General features: G+C 46.0%; 1 protein-coding gene across 2 annotated transcripts in view; it reads right to left on the bottom strand.

Moving 5' to 3' along the window:
- Positions 1–19,938, bottom strand: part of PDCD11 (programmed cell death 11) — a 46,234-nt gene that overhangs the window by 2,311 nt on the left and 23,985 nt on the right. Inside the window, exons 18-33 of one of the 2 annotated variants that reach the window (XM_032423304.1) lie at positions 19,078–19,227; positions 18,538–18,653; positions 16,092–16,633; positions 15,154–15,216; positions 10,517–10,625; positions 8,854–8,943; positions 8,545–8,647; positions 7,927–8,104; positions 5,097–5,153; positions 4,451–4,573; positions 3,713–3,835; positions 3,008–3,311; positions 2,669–2,785; positions 1,818–1,967; positions 1,348–1,595; positions 482–650 (exon numbers count right to left, since the gene is read on the bottom strand). In XM_032423304.1, coding sequence (XP_032279195.1) covers positions 482–650; positions 1,348–1,595; positions 1,818–1,967; positions 2,669–2,785; positions 3,008–3,311; positions 3,713–3,835; positions 4,451–4,573; positions 5,097–5,153; positions 7,927–8,104; positions 8,545–8,647; positions 8,854–8,943; positions 10,517–10,625; positions 15,154–15,216; positions 16,092–16,633; positions 18,538–18,653; positions 19,078–19,227 — 2,642 coding nt within the window. The remainder of the gene's footprint in view (positions 1–481; positions 651–1,347; positions 1,596–1,817; positions 1,968–2,668; positions 2,786–3,007; positions 3,312–3,712; positions 3,836–4,450; positions 4,574–5,096; positions 5,154–7,926; positions 8,105–8,544; positions 8,648–8,853; positions 8,944–10,516; positions 10,626–15,153; positions 15,217–16,091; positions 16,634–18,537; positions 18,654–19,077; positions 19,228–19,938) is intronic. The other variant, XM_032423305.1, reaches the window with a different exon arrangement.

Below are 19,938 nucleotides of genomic sequence, written 5' to 3'. Positions count from 1 at the left end.
GAAAAGGGACATTGGCTGAGCTGCTGCCTTGTGGCTGTACGCCCAAGGGATACACACCAGGGGTCCACTGTCCCTTTACTTTCCTCATCTTCACCCTGCATTCCTAAGGCAGAAGTGGGAGGAAAGGACTCCTCCCACTTCGAAGATGAACAAGTTAGGGCCCAGAGGTCACACAGCAAGCCTGCAGCGGGACCAGACCCATAACAGGGGGATTTTTTTTTTTTTTTTAATTTTATTTATTTGACAGAGAGAGCACAAGCAGAGGGAGAGAGAGGGAGAAGCAGGCTCCCTGCTGAGCAAGGAGGCCGATGTGGGACTCGATCCCAGAACCCTGGGATCATGACCTGGGCCGAAGGCAGCCGCTTAACCGACTGAGCCACCCAGGCGTCCCAACAGGGGGATTCTTTCCTGGACTTCCCAGGAATTCGTTTCCAAGCTGCTGAGGACCTCTGGCAGCGGGCCACTTGGCCCAGACTCCTACCTGGAATTTCTCGGACTTGGTATAGATGTCAGCCAGATGGAGAAAGACCTTGAGAGGCTCATTGTACTGCACGGCCCGCTCAAAGACCTTGGTCAGTGACTCCTGAGAGCCGTACATGTTCTCTAGATTCAGCAGTGCCACCCACACGTTCAGCTTCTCTTGCTCCTCTCTGGAGGGAGAGTGAGCATGTGAGCTCCATCACCTCAGCCCAAGGAAGCCCCCACTACCACCCAGGGATGCTGACTGGAACTACTTCTCAGTTCCCACCCTCAAGTGAGCCACGGAGCGGCCTGGCCCCCACTGCAGCTCACAAGGAAGCAGGAATGCCAGCCCGACGCTGGGCTTCCCCGGGTGTCTGCCTCCGTTCCGAAAAAGGAAGCCCAAGATATCTTAACCTAGCCCAAGGTTTGGGCAGAAAGGAGCAGAATCTCTGGTCTGATTCTGTCTCCAAACTAAGAGAATGAAGCAAAGGATTGCCATCCCTCCTCTTAGCTGTCAGGAAACTCACTCTACCCTGTGCCTGGAAAGCGGCCACTGAGAGTGTTTGCACCCAGCTATGTACAGTCATTGTCCCTGTTCTACTTCTGTTCCAAGTTGGGCACCTTATTTAAGCACAGGGAGTCCTGTAAATGTCACCCTTCGCTACTTCAGGGAAGGGGACTATAAAATATAAATGAGCAGATCTGTTGCGCAGATGGCGCAGCCAGGAGCCAAAGCCTGAAAACCCACGGGTGCTGGTGGTAGCCACCCAAAGTGCTGTCGGGCTCCTGAGGAGGGAATGACCCAGAGGCCACAAGCCCTGCAGCCCAGGGAGACAGCTCCCTGTCTAGAGCCACGCCCACCAAAGCAGCGGGCAAAGCCAAGACCTGAAGGAAATGGTCTTGAGAGCCCTCTCCGCCACGGCCCGGGCCTTCTCGATTTCCGTGGCCTGCAGGTGGAAGGCCATGTACTGCAGCCACAGGATGGAGCTGTTGGGGGAGCTCAGCAAGAGTCGGTCAAAATCATGTGCTGACTCTGGCTGTCGCCCAGGATCCATCAGCGCCTCCTCGATGCGGGACAGCTCTTTCTCTGCCTTCTGCTTCTCCAGCATCCTTTCCTTCCTGCTTTTCTTCTGCTAGGGAAGGCACAAAAATTAATGAGTAATCTGCTCCTCAGACCACTATGGAGGTCTGTGGTGGAAGCCAAGAGCTGGCAGGGCAGTCCATGAGCCCTAGGATTACTGGCAGGCCTGAGACCACCCCGCCCTGTCAGAAGGGACTCTCAGGCCAGGACAGAGCCAAGGAGACTAGCACCAAGGGGTCCCTGCAGAAGGACAAAGCCCCACAAAATACGACACCGTGGACTGCTGAGGCTTGTCGTCCTCCTCGCTGTCTGAGCTCTCGCCTCGAGGTGGTAAGGCCGGGGTCAGAGAGTCTAGCCCCACGTCCCAAACGAAACCGGAGGACAGCTGTAGCCGGGGCACTTCTGCTGGCCTGGTCGGCTTCTCCTGAAGGATCGCAGAGGTGTGTGAGGAAAGCATTCAGCTTAGGCTGTACCCTGCTCCCCGGCCCCAACCCCGCTGAGGAGCCGGGGCCCCCACCATGCCCAGAGACCCTTCCTCTCCTCCAGGGCCAGGCTAGGCCCACTCCGCTGGAGAAACTACACAGTAGTGACATAAAAGCTTTCCTTGTAAATAAATTCATTTAGGCAACAAGCTTTTTAAACATACGTATGTAAAAACAAACAAAAAAAAATCCCATACGTATGTGTATTCATACATACGTTCACGTAAAAAGTACTACATGCGCGTAACATAATAGCAGAGCTGGGACAGAGACAGGACAGGCGTTTAGGGGGAAGGGATGTCAGCACCGACCGTCCGGGCAGCCCTTCCACAGTCAGGCCTCAGTCCAAATGGTACTGTCCTTATCTTTCAGAGGGAGATGCAGGCTCAAAAAAGTGAGGCCTTTATTTGCCTGCCCCACTGATTTAATTCAGCTCTACTCAATAAACACTGATGAGAATTTATTTTATGCAGCCCACTCCTTGGGTAAAGCAGGGTGTCTGTCCTCAGGATGCTGATGACCAAGTGAGGACCTAGCAGCCCCACCTTAGGCAAAGAAAGAAGACTGCCAGCTCTTAGACAGGAGACCAAGGACTTCCCTCCCCAGAGCAGCGTCTCCGCCCCCAGCCAGTGCTGTCCCTCACCTTGGGCAACACACTCATCTCTTCTACCTCGTCTTCCCCTTCCCGATAATATACTTCAACACCACTGTCGTCCTCCTCTGACGGAGCAGCTTTCTTCTGCTTCTTGTCCACTCTCTCCTGAGGTTCCAAGGGGGAAAGATGGCGAGCCGTCCTCCTGGCCCCAGAGAACCTGCTGGCAGCCCAGGGCAATGCCCTCCCTCTGCCCCTCCCGGCGCCACCCAGCACCTGGCTCCGAACTCACACCACTCTCAGTCCAAGAGAAGGCCACTCGGTCGGCTGGCTGGCTTTGAAGCGTGCTCCTTTTCAGGCGAGGGAGGCCATCCTCCCCAAGGGACGTACCTGTTCGCTTGCAGACTCCCGGCGCCGCCGCTTGCCCTGCTTCTTTGCTTGCGGTTTCTGGGGCTCACTCTTCTCCTTGCCAGGCAGCTGCACCTCCTCCTGCCCCTCCTGGTTCCTCTTCCCTTTCCTTTTCTGATTCTTCTTCTTCTTCTCTTCTTCTCCTTTGCACTCTTTCTCTTCTGCCTCCACTTCCCTCTCCTCTTGCTTTAGAAGCGGCAACCCTAGGGAGGCAGGAAACACGTCCGGCTTCCCGGTGTCACCGGGGAGGAACGACAGCTCTACCAGGTTCTTTTGGTAGTTCAGGCTACAACAGGGAGGGAGAACAATGAGGACAAGCACAGCAAACAGCCCAGGCCTTCCTCTCCTGATCAGCCCAGTTTTCTGGGCCCGGCACCCCCTGCCTTGCAATCCATTCAGTATCCTTCAGAACAACCTGCACATTTTACCACGCTGAATAGTAAAATACAGGGGGCAGCTGCAATGTCCCCCTACTCTGTCCCCAACAAGTACCTATGCACAGAAAAGTCTCCACATCAGCTTTTAGGAGCGGAGGCTGGGACTGAGGTAGAAGGCTCCAGACAAAGGCGCTTTGTTCATCTGAACACTGCACCAACACCACCCAAGCCGTTATGTCTAGTTTACCTCTGAATCTCCTCCCAGTGCTCCCAGGGAAAAGAGGGGGTGCAGGGCAGGGGGGACACCTACCTCAGGACCTTGGCTGTGAGCAGCTTCCCTTCTGGGAGGTATCTGTTGTAAAGGGCTTTCCTGGATGGACTGTACTGGGAGACATGCAGATATCGGGCCAAACCCACAACGGAGGGGCCAAGGCTGACAGGAGAGAGACAAGGGTCCTGTGGTCATAAATACAACAACAGAGTCCCAGCCTAGCCTAGCGCCTCCACTTTCCCAGGGACCCAAGTTGTGACAAGGATTTAGGACAGACAGAAATTCCCGGCACTCAAAAGGTTAAAGAAAGCTTTGTAAACTAGAAACAATTATCAGGCATCATGAAGATCTGACTGAAGGGCGTCTCCCGCCCCACACCAGAGCACCGCAACACATCAGTCGCAATGGCTGGGGAAGATGAAAACGACGAAGCCGTGGCAGAGAAGGCCGTGCCGCCTGCTGGCTGTGAACGTTACGTGATTTCACAGAACATTTATGAATCACTATTAAACACTAAATCAAAGAAAATCCAAATGTATTTAAAATTGAAATTGGATATGCCATGCTCTTTGTCCAAAACACCATTAAGAATAATTCAAAACTTTTTTTAAAGTATAAAACATCTCAGAATTTTAAAAAACTGGTGCGAACTCAGACTCCCTTTCCTTCATATCCTCTTTGGAGAAGGTGACTGAGGAAAGCCACAGACCTGAGGACCAGAACAGGCCTGGCGTGGGGGGCCCTCACGTCTGGCCCACCAAGCACCACCTCACTCACCCAAAGAGCACGCCATGCGGCTGGACAGACTTCACATAGCCCCTCAGAAGTTGCCCTTCCTGAATGTCCTGGATGGAGTTAATCTCAGGATCGGTAATTTTGCTCTTCGTCTCCGGGTTTGTCCTGAAGGAATAAAAGGCTTATGTACATGTACCCCAACCCTCCTTTCCCACTCTCACCCGTGACTCATTTGTGATAGTCAAACTCTACATGTAAGGATACAACTCTGGACCCGTCCGTAGAATATAACCTTCAGAGCCCAGACCTACTCTTTCCTGAAGTCCTGTCAGGACTTGGCCTCAAAAACATCCATTTCTAACCATGGAACAGGCTAACTTCAGGCCAATTACTTCATGACACATGCCACGAACTACGGAACCCTAGGGGTTGGACCATCTTCCCTCACCGGGGTCACTGCATGGCCATCTTGAACACCACATGCAGATGTCTGAACCTTGCCCTGGGCAACAAGAGTTTGAGCAGACAGGTTCTTCTAGCAATGTGAATGCCTGCAGCTTTTCTGGACAAAGACGGAGCAGGGTAGAAAGTGCACAAGCAGAGAAGAAAGGTGGGAAGCCCAAAGTTCTGTGTCAGGTCCACGGAGCCTCTCCTCCGTGCCCTTCTTGTCCCCACCACAGACTCTCACCTGGACGATCGCAGTGACAGAGTCAATACGTGGCCTGTAGTAGACAGGACGTAACACCTGGAATGAGAGCAAGAAAAGGAGATGCTGACTTTTCAGCATCCCAGGAGACAGCAGAGGGCCTCAGCTTCCTCCCCATAAGGCTGACCAACAAGAGTGAGGGGACAGGACACCTGGGCTCTCTTCTTCATTCTGTTGAGAATGTGCTGAGGGACTCTGGACAAGTCACCTCTCTGGGCCTCAGTTTACTTGCCTGTCACTACCTATTCTTAACCAAGAAAGGTATTGGGAGAAGAAAATGAAAGGAGACATGGATTCCTCGGGAAGACACACAGAGCCACATGGGTACTCAGAGATGACACCAGCCTAATGTCAGATCCCAGCAGTGTGCAAACTCAGCCACTAACCACCGGAAACTGTGACCAGGGAATGACCTAGGTCCTAGCGCAGGCTCACGGCAGCAGATCAGAGGACACAGATCATTGAGGCCTGAGCAGGGGAGGCTTCCAGGAGGGAAAGCAGGGTTTACTCTTTGGTTAGGTTTCCAAACTTTTTTCATCAAAACCAGCACTTAGCAACCCAAAGTCACAATTTCAAAGTATAGAATCTTAGCAGTGGAAAGAATCTCAGCAATATCCCAAATTTTTCCCACGACAGGCACCTGCCCCTAAAGCAGGAAGGACTTTAGGGATCATCTACTTTTAGGCAATTAATTTATTATCCATATTAGATAGGTATCACAACTGAATACGACTCACAGATATGGCTACAATAAAATATATTTAAAATAAATATTTTGGGGTGCCTGGGTGGCTTAGTCAGTTAAACATCTGCCTTCAGCTCAGGTCATGATCCTAGGGTCCTGGGATCAAGTCCCGCATTGGGCTCCATGCTCAGTGGGGAATCTGCTTCTCCCTCTGCCTGCCACTCCCCCTGCTTGTGTGCATGCGCTCTCTCTCTCTCTCTCTCTCTCTCTCTGTCAAATAAATAAAATCTTTAAAAAATAAAATAGGGGCAACTGGGTGGCTCAGTCGTTAAGCATCTGCCTTCGGCTCAGGTCATGATCCCAGGGTCCTGGGATCGAGCCCCGCATCGGGCTCCCTGCTCTGTCAGGAGCCTGCTTCTCCCTCTCCCTCTGCCTGCACACACTCTCTCTCTCTGTCAGATAAATAAATAAAATCTTTAAAAAAAAAAATTAAATAAATAAAATAAAAATTTTGCTAAAAGCCACAACCACATTTTTAAGGCTCAAGAGACAAAGCAGAGATAATCCTGGATTTCTCAGATGTGTTCCTTTTCTTCTCCCAGGCCCTGGATATCTCTGTGCTGTTTAGCTCTGATAAGTGGTTGTGAATTTATTAGGCAGGTGCTGGTGGCTGGGACACCTGAGGTGGGAAAGAGCATTACAACTTTCCTGCCTGTCTCCTCAAGGCTTCCCACTCTACTGTTAGCCAACCTGGATTCTCAGCCAACCTGGATTCTCAGACGTCTGCACGGTATCAGGCTGAAGCCTGCCTCTTCAATGCTAATTTATTCACCCTAGAAAATGACTTTAAAACTCTGAACCAGGGGCACATGGGTGGCTCAGCTGGTTTCAGCTCACGTTGTGATGTCAGGCTCTGCACTCAGCGGGGAGTCTCCTTCTCTCCCTCTGCCCCTCCCCCCACTCGTGCTCCCTCTAAGATAAATCATCTTTAAAAGTCAAAAACAAAAACAAAACTCTGAACCAGGCTCATTTTAGTGCATATAAAATAGTTCATAACACCCCCCCAACTGCAAAGGTCTCTTTTTGCAGAAATCACCTATAGATCAATTTTTTTTTAATTAAAAAGATGAATGGTTCAGTAGAAAAATGAGCAAGCAAAGCACAGAACAAATGTAAACAGCCAATAAAGAGGGAAAATGACCAGTAAGAGAAAGGCAAATTAAAATGAGAGATCAGGGGCGCCTGGGTGGCTCAGTCAGTTAAGCAACTGCCTTCGGCTCAGGTCATGATCCCGGGGTCCTGGGCTTGAGTCCCGCATCGGGCTCCCTGCTCGGCGGGGAGTCTGCTTCTCCCTCTGGCCCTTCCCCCTCTCATGCTCTCTCTCTCTCTCTCATTCTCTCTCTCTCAAATAAATAAAATCTTTAAAAATACAATAAAATGAGAGATCAATTTTTGCCTATTTAATAGCTTAGATTAAAAATTAAGAATACCCAAAAAAAAAAAAAAAAAAAATTAAGAATACCCACTGTTGGCAGGGGTGTGAGAAACAGTCATATTTATGACAGGAACATAAATCGGCACGATCATTTTGGAGGGCACTTTGGCAAAATGTGTGATGTCGTTTGGCCCATCACTTTTAGTTCTGGGAATATATTTCACGGATACACTTGCACTCGTGTCCAAACACATGCACAAGGATATTCACTTCATTATTATTGTCCATCAACAGAGCTTTTAGATAATGACAAAAAAAAAAATAACGGAACACCAAAAAAAAATGTTAAAAATAAGGTAAAAGAACAAGGTAGATTTAGATATACTAGCCCAGGAAAAAAAAAAGTCCATGATAAACTGCTATGAGAAAAAAAGCAAGCTGCAGGATATATAAAATGAAATTCTATTATTACATTAAAAACATTATACCTCCATGTGTATAAAAGTCTTGAAAGATAGAAACCAAGGTATATAATGGTGAAAAGTGGTGGAGAAAGAGAGGAGCAACAGAACTTTTCTTTTTTTCATACAATTTTTTTCTGGTACAAAATCACATATGACATATATTTTTTTTAAAAAAGAAATCTACCCACGTAGAGCTGAAGAGGAACAAAACAAACCAACTAGGCCTACCTGACAACCTTCTGGGGGATGAAGTCTTCCAGGGGCGTCTCTGTGTAGGAGTCACTCACGTGAAATACGCTGACTCTTCCCATCTTCCCAAAGGGGAAGGAGACAGTCAGCCCCTCCTTAGGAGTCACCTTCACCACTCGGCCCATGGCCACTTCCCCCTTCTCAAGCTTGTGAGGACCTGGTAGGCAGGAGAATGAACCTGATTCAGGGAAGGGCAAATGAAGAAAGAAGCTGGAACACTGGCCAAGCACGGGCTGGGGAGTCAGAGGCTGCCCAAACTTGGGGACGCCCAGGTTGAGGGGAGCAGAATGATCATGAACACCCATGTTACCATGCCATGTAGTCAGGAAATCTCAGGGCCATGTGATGGACACCCCTTCTGAGAGACTTGAGAAAACCAACTGTGTCAGAGAAGGCGGCTCAGACAGTAGCAGAGTGACACAAGCCAGAGAACAAAGCCCCAAAAGAAAAAATGGTCCCGGAAGGCACAAACCACACTAGGCTTTCTGAGGACTCCAATACCTGAGGCATCCCTGAACCTGGGCACTACCTGATGACTCTTTCCTGCTCCTTTCTACCCTCTCCCTTCCCTGACCAGGCAGCATTTCTTCACCACACCTATAAGTGAGAGACACAAGAAGGCCTTGGAAGAATCTGGGCCAACCACAGTAGCCTTCAGGGCCTGGCCAATCCGGAACTTCTTATCTGGATGTTTCAGAACCTGGAAGGACAAGAAAATTCCTTTAACGTTTGAAGAAAGGTCTGGCATTTACCCAAAACTGGCATTTAAGTCTCTATACCAAGTATGTCCCAAACTAATCCCTGAATAAGTACATGGTTCTCTTGTACCCACTGCAAACACACCAGACACTGATTTCAGACTCTGAGTTCAGAGATCTTCTCTCCAGGGATCTCAAGCACACTGACCTTGAAGCTGAGAGAAGTGAGCAACAAGGGAATCCTGCCCCGGATGTCTGGAGCAATCTCCACCTCTAGCCATTTCTTAACCACGTTGTACTGGAGAAAAAAAATAGGGAGGAGAAATGGAATGGGATGGATATAAACATCTCCTTTTCCCTTCATTAAAACAGAAGACTTTCCTAAAAATCACAGGGTTGAAGAGGCCCTAATCCTACATTTTTCCAAGGGACAGGAATCCAGCCCCTACATCCCACTGCCCCTGCCCAATCTCTACTTCTCACAGACTTCACTCAGAGTCTAGCTCGGAGCCTTTGCTGAGCTAGCCAACCATGCACCCCTCCCGGTGCCTCAGCTGATCAGGAGGCAGAAATGACCTCAGAGGCGTCCTCAAGGAGCAAGAACAATCCCACTGACCTCTGCAGACTCCTCCAAGCTCAGCTCTGCCCAATGATGGTTAATTATCTCCAGGGCTCAACATCTGATTTCTAAATCAATTTAGATTTTGATCCTTCACTGTTTACAGTGTCCTGCCCTAAACTAAACACAGAGCCCTAGTTTTCAAAGTGAATCCAACAAAACATTTATCAAGCAGCCACTACGTACGTGGCATCCTAGTGATAAATAAAAGCCAAACCCTACCTTCAAGATTACAGTCTACAAAGAGTAAGTCAAACAAGTACGCAAATAACCAGAGCAGTAGAAATACAATATGCTATGGGAATATATAGGAGAATTAGGAATATGGAGTGGGGGGAATATCTGTGCTGGGCCTTAAAGGGTTGTAGGAATAGAGGGTACTCTGAGCACAGAAATAAAAAAGGGAAAAAGAGGAAGTTTTCAGGCTGACTGGTACATAAGGTGTATGAGGTCAGATTATGAAGAGCCTTAAATACCATCCTACGGCACCGGGGGCTTATGAACCCCACCAAGAGACAACAGGTAACTAAAGGGCATCAGTGACAAGCTCAGCCAAATGCTTATGGAAGAACAATCTGGCAGCAGTGAAGAGGAGCTAGCCCTCAAGGTCAAGCCCAATCCAACTTTCTCTCTGATATATTCCAAATGGTACAGTTTTTACTGATCTCTTCCCTTTCTTGAATGCCTGTTCCACTTGGGGCTAGAACACATAATCTGGCACCCAGGCATGTATTGCTCTGCATTGCACCTGAACTTTATGAAAGACAAGAATCCAGGGGCGCCTGGGTGGCTCAGTCGTTAAGCGTCTGCCTTCGGCTCAGGTCATGATCCCAGCCAGGGTCCTGGGATTGAGCCTCGTGTCTGGCTCCCTGCTCGGCGGAGAGCCTGCTTCTCCCTCTCCCACTCCCCCTGCTTGTGCTCCTGCTCTCGCTATCTCTGTCAAATAAATAAATAAATAATAAAAAAAAAAAAGACAAGAATCCAGAATCCAATAGCACATTTACTTTAAATCTTGCTCTCTATTTTCCTTTCCCTTTCGTATAATTAATCTATAAACATGTTGAACTGTGAGTTGCTTGCTAATTGTTTCGTGAACCATAATTTTAGCTCCTCAATTAGGCTTCTGGTCTCCCACAAACCAGCACGGTAGCAAACAGACTCAAATGCTTAGTGCTAATGGCCTTTGTCTCCAGCTGCTCCCCTTTTTTCTGAAAGAAGGATGGCATCACACTGCAGGGTGTGCACTACTCACCTTCTTCAAGAAGCAAATCAAAGTCTGTCCAGCCTGGTACTGTTTAATCTTCTCCAAGGGGCTAACAGAGTGAGTGTTGAGAGCAGTGCGGCCATCCTTCTCCAGCTCACTGTTCGCAGAAAAGCAATGGAAAGAGTAGGCCAACTTCTGCATAAGGCTTCTAGCTTGAAACCGTCTCCCCCACGTGGCCATGGATTGACTGTACACCCCTCGTTCATGCACACCTCCCACACGCCCATTTCTCTCCCCCAAGGGGAATGTTCATAATACCTACATGAGAGCTAATCTCTTCCTTTTCATTCACCTAGGTAGGAACAAGCTATAAAGTAGGTAGGTAGCTTACAATCTTTACAAATTTAGGAAACAAAATTGTTTTACTTCTTTCGTAATACTTTAGCTATTGCTTTACAGTTTGCAGAACTTTCCCAAATAGTCTCTCAATGAATGTGACAACAATCACATGTGAATGAGGCAGGGTAGATATTATTAAACTCATTTTATGCTATTGAACCAGGAGTTGAAGTCAGGGCTCTGACTTCAAAAATCCAGGGCTCTGTCCCCTATGATACCTTGCCATTATTACTTTCTTTTCCTGCTCACAAAAGCAACAAGGGGATGTGGTTTGTGGTTACCACAAAGCACTTCAAAGAAATCACAGAACTCCCAGCCCAGCTTACCAATTAAAGTAATTTCTAAAACAAAACCAAACTCAACAATAAAATGGTGCAAGTAATGCTGGTAAACTGTCACATATAATAGCAAGCACTGGTGAATATAGAAAAATGGAAACCTTCATATACGAGTAAAGTTAAAAATGCATGTACCTTACAACCCAGTAATTCCACCCTACAGAAATCCAGAAGCACAGTGGAACAAGTTCAAAGATGTTCACTGTGGCATTATTTATAAAAGAGAAAAACTAGAAACAACCTTAAACGTCCTCCATCAGTTGGAGAACATATAGAGTTGGGCATATTCATTAAGATGAATTACTGTTTTAACTACAGGCACAAAAGCAGATCTCAAAAACAAAATTTTGAGTGAAAAAAACAAGTTGCAAAATATTAAGTACAGCATGCCATTTATGTAAAGTTTGAAAACCACATAAAATAATTTTGTAGACATACATGTGTGTATATAAATATATATGTATGTATATACAAGTGAAGTATGAAAGAGCTGGATATGTATCAAATGAATAATTCATCCTCTGAGGGTGGAGAGAGAAGCCTAGGGAAGGGAACATCTGTAAAATGTTATTTCTTAAAACACACACACACACACAGAACATCTATGTGCCTGGCACTGAAATAGATAATTTATACACAGTATCTATAATGCTTATACAGTGGTATAAAAAAAGCTTATTCACTCAATAGCTGACATTGGAATGCCTCTGTTACAGGCTAAACTGTGCCCACCCCCACCTCCAAGTTTATATGTTGACAGGCTAACCCTCATTATCTCAGAATGTGACCGCATTTGAGATCGGGAATTTAAACGGGTGATTAACTTAAAATGAGAATGTTAGGGTGGGCCATTATCCAGTTATGGATTATTATTATTGTCATTATTATTATTAGGGTTAGCCTATAACACAACAACAAAACCCAATTAAAAACCAGGACTTGAAGAGACATTTATCCAAAGAACATATAAAAATGACCAACAAGCAGAGAGCCTGGGTGGCTCAGCCAGTTACGCGTCTGACTGTTGGGGCGCCTGGGTGGCTCAAACGGTTGGGCGTCTGCCTGTGGCTCGGGTCATGATCCCGGGGTCCTGGAATCAAGTCCCACATCGGGCTCCCTGCTGAGCGGGGAGCCTGCTTCTCCCTCTCCCTCTGCCTGCTGTTCCCCCTGCTTGTGCTCTCTGTCAAATAAAAAATTAAAAAAAAAAAAAGCGTCTGACTCTTGATTTTGGCTCAGGTCATGATCTCAAGGTCATGAGATCGAGCCCCGAGTCGGGGTCTGGTGCTGGGCATAGAGCCTGCTTAAGATTCTCTCTCTCGGGGCGCCTAAGCCTGCTTCTCCCTCTCCCACTCCCACTCCCCCTGCTTGTGTTCCCTCTCTCGCTGTCTCTCTGTCAAATAAACAAATAAAATCTTTAAAAAAAAAAAAAGATTCTCTCTCTCCCTCTCTCTACCCCTCCCCACTCTCTTAAAAAAAAAAAAATTACCAACAAGCATAGGACAAGGTGCTTCACATCACTAACCATCAGGAAAATACACATCAACACCACAGTGAGATATCTCACCTCACAGCTCTAAGGATGGCCATTAACAAACACACAATACAAGCATTGGCGGATATGTGGAAAAAAGGGAACCCTTCCTTGCACACTGTTGGCAGAACTATAGGATGGTATAGCCACTATGGAAAACAGTATGGACGTTCCTCAAAAAATTAAAAACCACCATACTATCCAACACTCCCACCTCTGGGTATATATCCAAAAGAACTGAAAATAGAATCTCAAAGAGATATTTGTACGCCCATGTTGACTGCAGTGTTATTCACAATAGCCAAGAAGATGTGGAAGCAACCTAAATGTCTGTTCATGGATGGATGAAGAAAATGTGGTCTATACATACATGGAATATCATTCAGCCTTTAAAAAGAAGGAAAATCCTGCTACATGCTACTATGTGGATGAACCTTCAGAATGTTGTGCTGAGTGAAGTTAGCCAGTCAGAAGGACTGTCCATGACTCCATTTACACGAGTTATCTAAAGTAATCAAACAGAAAAAGAAACAGTAAAGAAACAGAAAGTAGAATGGTGGTTGCCAGAGGTGGGGGGTAGGAAGAAATGGAGAGTTGTTCTATGGGTAAAGAGTTTCAGCCATGCAAGATGAAAAAGTTCTGGAGATCTGTACTACAATAATGTGCACACAGTTAACACTGTGATGCCTACTTAAAAACTGTTAAGAGGGTAAATTTATGTTTTGTATTTTTACCACAATAAAACAAAAAAGCAAAAAAAGGGAAGAGATTAGAACACAGATATACACAGAGAACACCACATGAAGACACCCTAAGACAGCCATCTGCAAGCCAAGAAGGGAGGACTCAGAAGAACCAACCCTCGTTAACTGAACGTATCTACCCTTAGCTTGAATAAACTACTTGACCCCCAACTCTTAATTAAACAAGGCATCACACCTCAGGTGAAGATCTGGCGGACTCAAACAACTAATATGGTGCTCTCTCTGTTTTCACTACAAAGACTGGAGGGGGACATGATCAAAATCTACAAAACTAAGGAAACCACACAGTAAACAAATAGGAATGTGTGCATCCACCAAATCTCATTATTCTGGAACTAAAGGGCTTACTCTGAAGTTCCAAGAATGTGGTTAGCATCTCGAACTCAATATTCCAGGAATATATGCCTATCTCAGACCCAAGCCTTCCCAGAAATATTCCTTTTCTATTCTGATACCTTCAGGACAATGACCAAACCTTACTCCCTGATGTAATACTACTCAGCCATAAAAAGGAATGAGATCTTGCCATTTGTGAGAACATGGAAGGATCTAGAGAGTATTACACTAAATAAGAGAAAGACAAATACCACATGATTTCACTTATATGTGGAATCTAAAAAACAAAACGAATAAACAAAAAAAGCAGAAATAGACCCATAAATGCAGAGACCTGATGGCTGCCAGAGAGGAAGTGGGTGGCAAGATGGGCAAAATGGGTGAAGGGGAGTGGGAGATATAACCTTCCAGTTATGGAATTAATAAGTCACAGGGATGAGAGGTACAGCACAGGAGATATAGTAAATGGTACGATACGAGCATTTATGACAGATGGTCGCCACACTGTGGTGAGCACAGCATAAAGTATAGATTTGTCCAATCACTATGCTGTACACCTGAAATTGATGTAACATTGTATATCAACTATAATTGAAAACAAGCAAACAAAAAAACCTTACCCCCTAAAAGTTACTTCAGAGGCCCTTCCATTATATCCCTCTGCACTTGAGACTTACACCCTGGATGGACCCCACGGCTGACTCTGAAGAGCCATTCTCTCGGTCATGTGTATCTAGCTTCATTCATTGATGACCTATTAACTTCAAGAGGCTGGTTTTTTAAAGGAGGAAGCAGAAATAGGCCCATGGATCAAAATGCTTCAGATCCTCTGGAAAAAAAAATGATCCCAGACAAACTGGATCCAACATTAAATGAAACTAGTTTTCCTCCACACAGAATCCCTCACTGAACACCCCTCTATAAAATCCACTAGAACATGAGCTAAAATTCCAGTCAACAAGGAGTAGTCTCTACACTCAAAGAATGGGTATTCTTGGCTACATGTTGTTTATTTTTGGAATTACTGAGTTCTAGAAAATTGGATTGAGAGCAAAAATGTGCCTTTTTTTTACATGCTGACAAACAGAACTGCAACCAGCCTTTTAAACCCTAAATACAGCTTTTACATTAAGTTTCATATAATCTCTCTAACTAGCCCTATCAGAGCCAAATATCCTTACTAGAGAAATAAGACAACTGGGACAGACAGAGGCAAAATAAGTCACAACACTGGCAGAATCTAGGCTGGAACTCAGGTTCCTGACTCCAAAGCCCCACACTGTTTCCATGAGACCATGCTGCTGGGGTTCCCCTCACCTTGGCCGGACACTCAGCTCCGGAATGGTTCGAATAAATCTGGGATGACTTATTGGAAGAAACCTGGAGAAAAAAATTAGGTCAAATCATTTCTCTTATTCTCGGTACCACCATAATCTGGAGATCAGTCTTTCTCTCTAGTCCCAGGAAACCAGGCTTAAAAGCCACCTGCTCTGCTGCCATCCCACCCACTGGTGATGTGTCAGGCCTGAGGGCTTCCTCTCATTCTCTGCAGTAAATGTTGGGGAGCTGGCTCATCTGACCTTTCAGTATTGTCTTACTAAACCCTGAGTAGTATTTTCCTTACGGACTACATTCTCCAACTCTTTCACTCTGAAAGTAAGGAAACTGAGGTCTAGAGAGAGCAGTTACTGAAATTAATATGCAAATTATAAACTATGAATTATTTTGCTTTTCTTATTACAGCAAGGATTTCTGCTACAATAATAATAGTGCAAGTAGATTTAAAGAAAAGGAGAATGAGTACAGTATGTAGTGGAGAATGGATTATAATAACCTCTGATGTATACTGAGCAATAACTATGTCAGGAACCTGCTAGGCACATTGGGTACCAGATGTTCTCTCAAGTCTGCAAAAACGGTACTAACCACCCGTACTCCCATTTTACAAATTAGGAAAATAAAACTCAGAGTTAAGTAACTACTTAAGTCATGGTCACCCAATTTTAAGTGGCAAATCTGGAATGCAAACCCAGGTCTCTCTTCACTTTAAACTAATGCCCTTAACCACTACACCATATGCCTTTTTTTTTTTAAGGGGAAAAAGACAAAAGGATTCTTTCGGTAAACATTTCTGCTAATTAGAAGAAAATCTGATTCATGCACAACTTTTTCAAGCCTGCTTTAGTGCCCATTCCTTCTCCCACAATTACAATAATCTCCCCTCAAAACCAGCCCATCTCCCAAAGCCTCCATACTTGAACGTCTTCATGTCGCGACCACCAATCACTCGGGCAGTGACTGTCTTCCCAACTTTCAGCTTGGCAGTAGGATATGTGCCCTCTGGAACTTCATCTAGAATGTGGGAGGCGTGAATACAGCCAATGATGCCATCTTCCAGGGTTACAACCACATGGGTGGGCTTAATGGACTTGACAGTGCCCGTGACCATGTCCCCAATGGACAGGGTGTGCTTCTTTATAGCCCCCACAACCAGAGCTGGATCTGCTTCCTCGTCCTCATCGACTGTCTCAGAGTCCTTCCGGGTCTGTCTCACAGTCCTCTTAGCAGCTGGCCCCTCAACAGCCAAAAGAAAACCAGTCACTCCTGGTTCTGTGGTCTTGAGGGTTAGGGAGACACCCTGTCCCACCTGCAACTTCTCTGAGTCAAAGCGGAAGGTGTCATTGAGGTGAGAGGTCAGGGAGAAAGCTGCCAGGTGGCCAGACTCCACCAAGGAGGCGACAGCAAAGGACTCCTCCAAGTGTTGCACAATCGCCTGGTACTCGCTGCCTTTCTTCAGCTGGAAAACAGAAAACCCACCATCCCCACTTCTTACAGGGCACAAGTGCTCAGTCATCACCCACTGGGCAGACCGGGGCTGGGGAAGCCCCCTGAGTCCAGGGGGCCCAGGGCTAGTATGAGTTGTAACAAACTAGCCTTCACTCCCTCCACCTAGCTTCCCCGCTTCCCCTCCTGTTACTGAGGTGACCTGACTAAACTCAAGGCACCACATCAGAAACCCTGGGACTTAGCTTTTGTTTTGAATTCAGATTCCTAGGATCCTATCCTAGAACTAGCGAAATCAGAATTTTAAAGTTACTGAGGTGATTCTGAGCATAGCCAGGTAGCCCCGACTCTTGTAGTTCTGCAGCGCCCCGCCTGATTTATTCACCCGTTCAACCACTCATCAGAGTCATTACTGAGAGCTCAATGTATGCAAAGCATTTAGCCCACCTTTCCTCAAAGTCCAACCTGTGCTCATACCCTTATATATGCACCAGCTTCACTTGGATATATGGAATATGGACCTGCTAGAAAACTCAGTGAGGGGTTAACACTATTTCTATTTCTCTTTGTTTTCCCAGGTCTTAAAATTATAGGCAATCAGACATGAGGAATTATACCTATGTAATTCTCTCCACCATACCCTACACAGTTAGATGCTTAATAAGTACTTTATTTATTTATTAATTTGTTTGTTTATTTATTTTTAAGTGGAGCCTAACATGGGGCTTGAACTCACGACCCTGAGATAGAGACCTGAGCTGGGATCAAGAGTTGGGATGCTTAACTGAATGAGCCACCCAGGTGCCCCCTTAATAAGTACTTGAAATGAGGACCAAATATACACATCATCCAGAGAAAAATACTACAAATGTTGAGATTCCCCTTGAACCCATTCTTCTCTCACACAAAAGTGTACAGGAGTGAATGTGGATGAGCAGCCTGGAGGTCAGAACTACGCACAGACATGTTTGGGTTATGTGTCTTAAAAAACAGTTTCCAACATTTCCCACATTTATTTCAAATAAAAATCAAATTCTGCCTTCTCTTAAAAATCAGATTCAGCAGAGCTACCCTACGACCCAGCAATTGCACTACTGGGTATTTACCCCAAAGATATAAATGTAGTGATCCGAAAGGATACGTGCACCCCAATGTTTATGGCAGCAATGTCCACAATAGCCAAACTATGCAAAGAGCCAAGATGTCCACAGATGAACGGATAAAGAAGATGTGGTATATACATACAATGGAATATTATGCAGCCATCAAAAAAACCGAAATATGCTAAGCGAAATAAATCAATCAGAGAAAGACAAGTATCATATGATCTCACTGATATGAGGAATTCTTAATCTCAGGAAATAAACTGAGGGTTGTTGGGAGTGGTGGGGGGTGGGAGGGATGGGGTGGCTGAGTGATAGACACTGGGGAGGGTATGTGCTACGGTGAGCGCTGTGAATTGTGTAAGACCGATGAATCACAGACCTGTACCTCTGAAACAAATAATACATTGTATGTTAAAAAAAAAAAAAAAGATAGTAGGAAGGGAAAAATGAAGGGGCAGGGGGATCAGATTCAGCAACATCGGACGCTGATGTTCCCACCTGGCAATAAGTAGATGGAACTGACTCGTCTCTGCCCCTTTGTGGGCTGACCATGCCCACTTCATTCATTTACATTATCTACCTAGCCCTGAAGACAGGGGGACCACATAATTTATCACTGGCACCAGAGTGCAAATCAGTGCTATTAATAACTACACCAAGACAAGGGGTATAGGAACAACCCACACCAATCCAGGCAGACGATCACCTCATCCACAGGCATTTGCATTAAAACCCCCAAGCAAAGTGTGTGGGGCTGAAGAGGTAGGTAATGCCTTTGAAACCATGGGAATGGAAGTCGTCGCCAGCTTACCTTTTTAGTTTTTCTATTCACCAAGTCATGGCAAAGGGAAACATGTACCTCCAACTTCAACATATCAACATTTAAGATGACAACCTTCTTTTTCTGCCCAGGTTCCACCTCTTGCCCTGCAGTGCAGAACCAAACACAGCATGGTCACCCTCATGGAACAGGGAAGGAAGCGTCTCTCCAAGAGCCCTGCAAGCCCTTGGGCACAGAGAAGGAAAAGAGGACATCCGTCCTGGGACGATATGGGCGAGGAAAACGAAAAGTCTAGCTCCCATAATTCAAGTTCAGGTGTGCCTTAATTTATGCAACCTGATATACAAAAACCTAGGTTTACCCAATTATAACAACAGAAGGATTCACACTTAAACCTTCTTTAGCATGCTGTCAGTTGTCTTGATTTACATCGATACAAGACAGGGATGCCAAAATTTTCTACTGAATCAGGTCCTCTACACTACGTATTTGGGAATTCTGTATCCGAAAGGGAAAAATGGGCAAAGAATTTCCCCCACGAACCATGAGGGGCGAGAAAGAAGTGCTCACCTGCCCGATGATATCTGCTGGCCCTCAGGACCAGGCCAGGCACGGGGCCCTCACTGAACACCACAGAGCCATCCTCCAACACCTCCTGCACCTCTAGGTCAAGGACCATCCCAGGGGTCATCTCAGCCAACGTCTGGATCAACACAGAGTCTGCCAGAGACCCAAAGGAAATGGGGATTAACAAGCAGAAACAATACTCACCGTTCTTTTCCTTTGGCAATGTGCTGCCCCATGGAGGACAGCAGAGCGCTGGGGCATTGTGAAGGGAAGATCACTTTTGGTAGAAATATGTGACACCGTGAACACTCCTATTGAAGTGAGAGACACCTGCACCTCTTGCTAATCCTCCCTGGCCAGAATTCATGAAAGTAGCCAACAAATACCACAAACACACATTTGCCTTTGCTTTTTGAATTTTCATTGCTTCGGTTTGAAATCTACCCTCTCAAGCTTCTTATTTCCAAATCCCATCAGGGTTCCAACAATCCTACCTGATGGTTCAAAACTTCAGAAATCAACACAATAACCCCTCACAGTCTTCTAGCAGGTGCTTGCTCCATTCTATCATCCACCAGATATTTGTTGAATAAGAGAACAGTGAAGAGCTAAGTGGATTCACAACAAATGCAAACCTGAGGACACAGAACTAAGGGAAATTTTGATTTTGGTCTGGGAGGGAACACAAAGGGGACCTCTGGGATGCTGGTAATGATCTTTATCTGAACCTGGGGACTAGTTAAACAAGGGTGTTCATTTTATAAACATTTACTAAATTGTACCTTAAATGCCTTATGCAGTTTATACAGGTTATACACCCATTAAAAAGGGGGGCGGGGGGTGGCGCCTGGGTGGCTCAGTCGG

The sequence above is a fragment of the Phoca vitulina genome, unplaced genomic scaffold (assembly GCF_004348235.1).
Source record: "Phoca vitulina isolate PV1807 unplaced genomic scaffold, GSC_HSeal_1.0 scaffold28, whole genome shotgun sequence".
NCBI lineage: Eukaryota > Metazoa > Chordata > Mammalia > Carnivora > Phocidae > Phoca > Phoca vitulina.
Note: the sequence above shows the minus strand (reverse complement) of the source record. Positions and strands in the feature narration are given on the sequence as shown.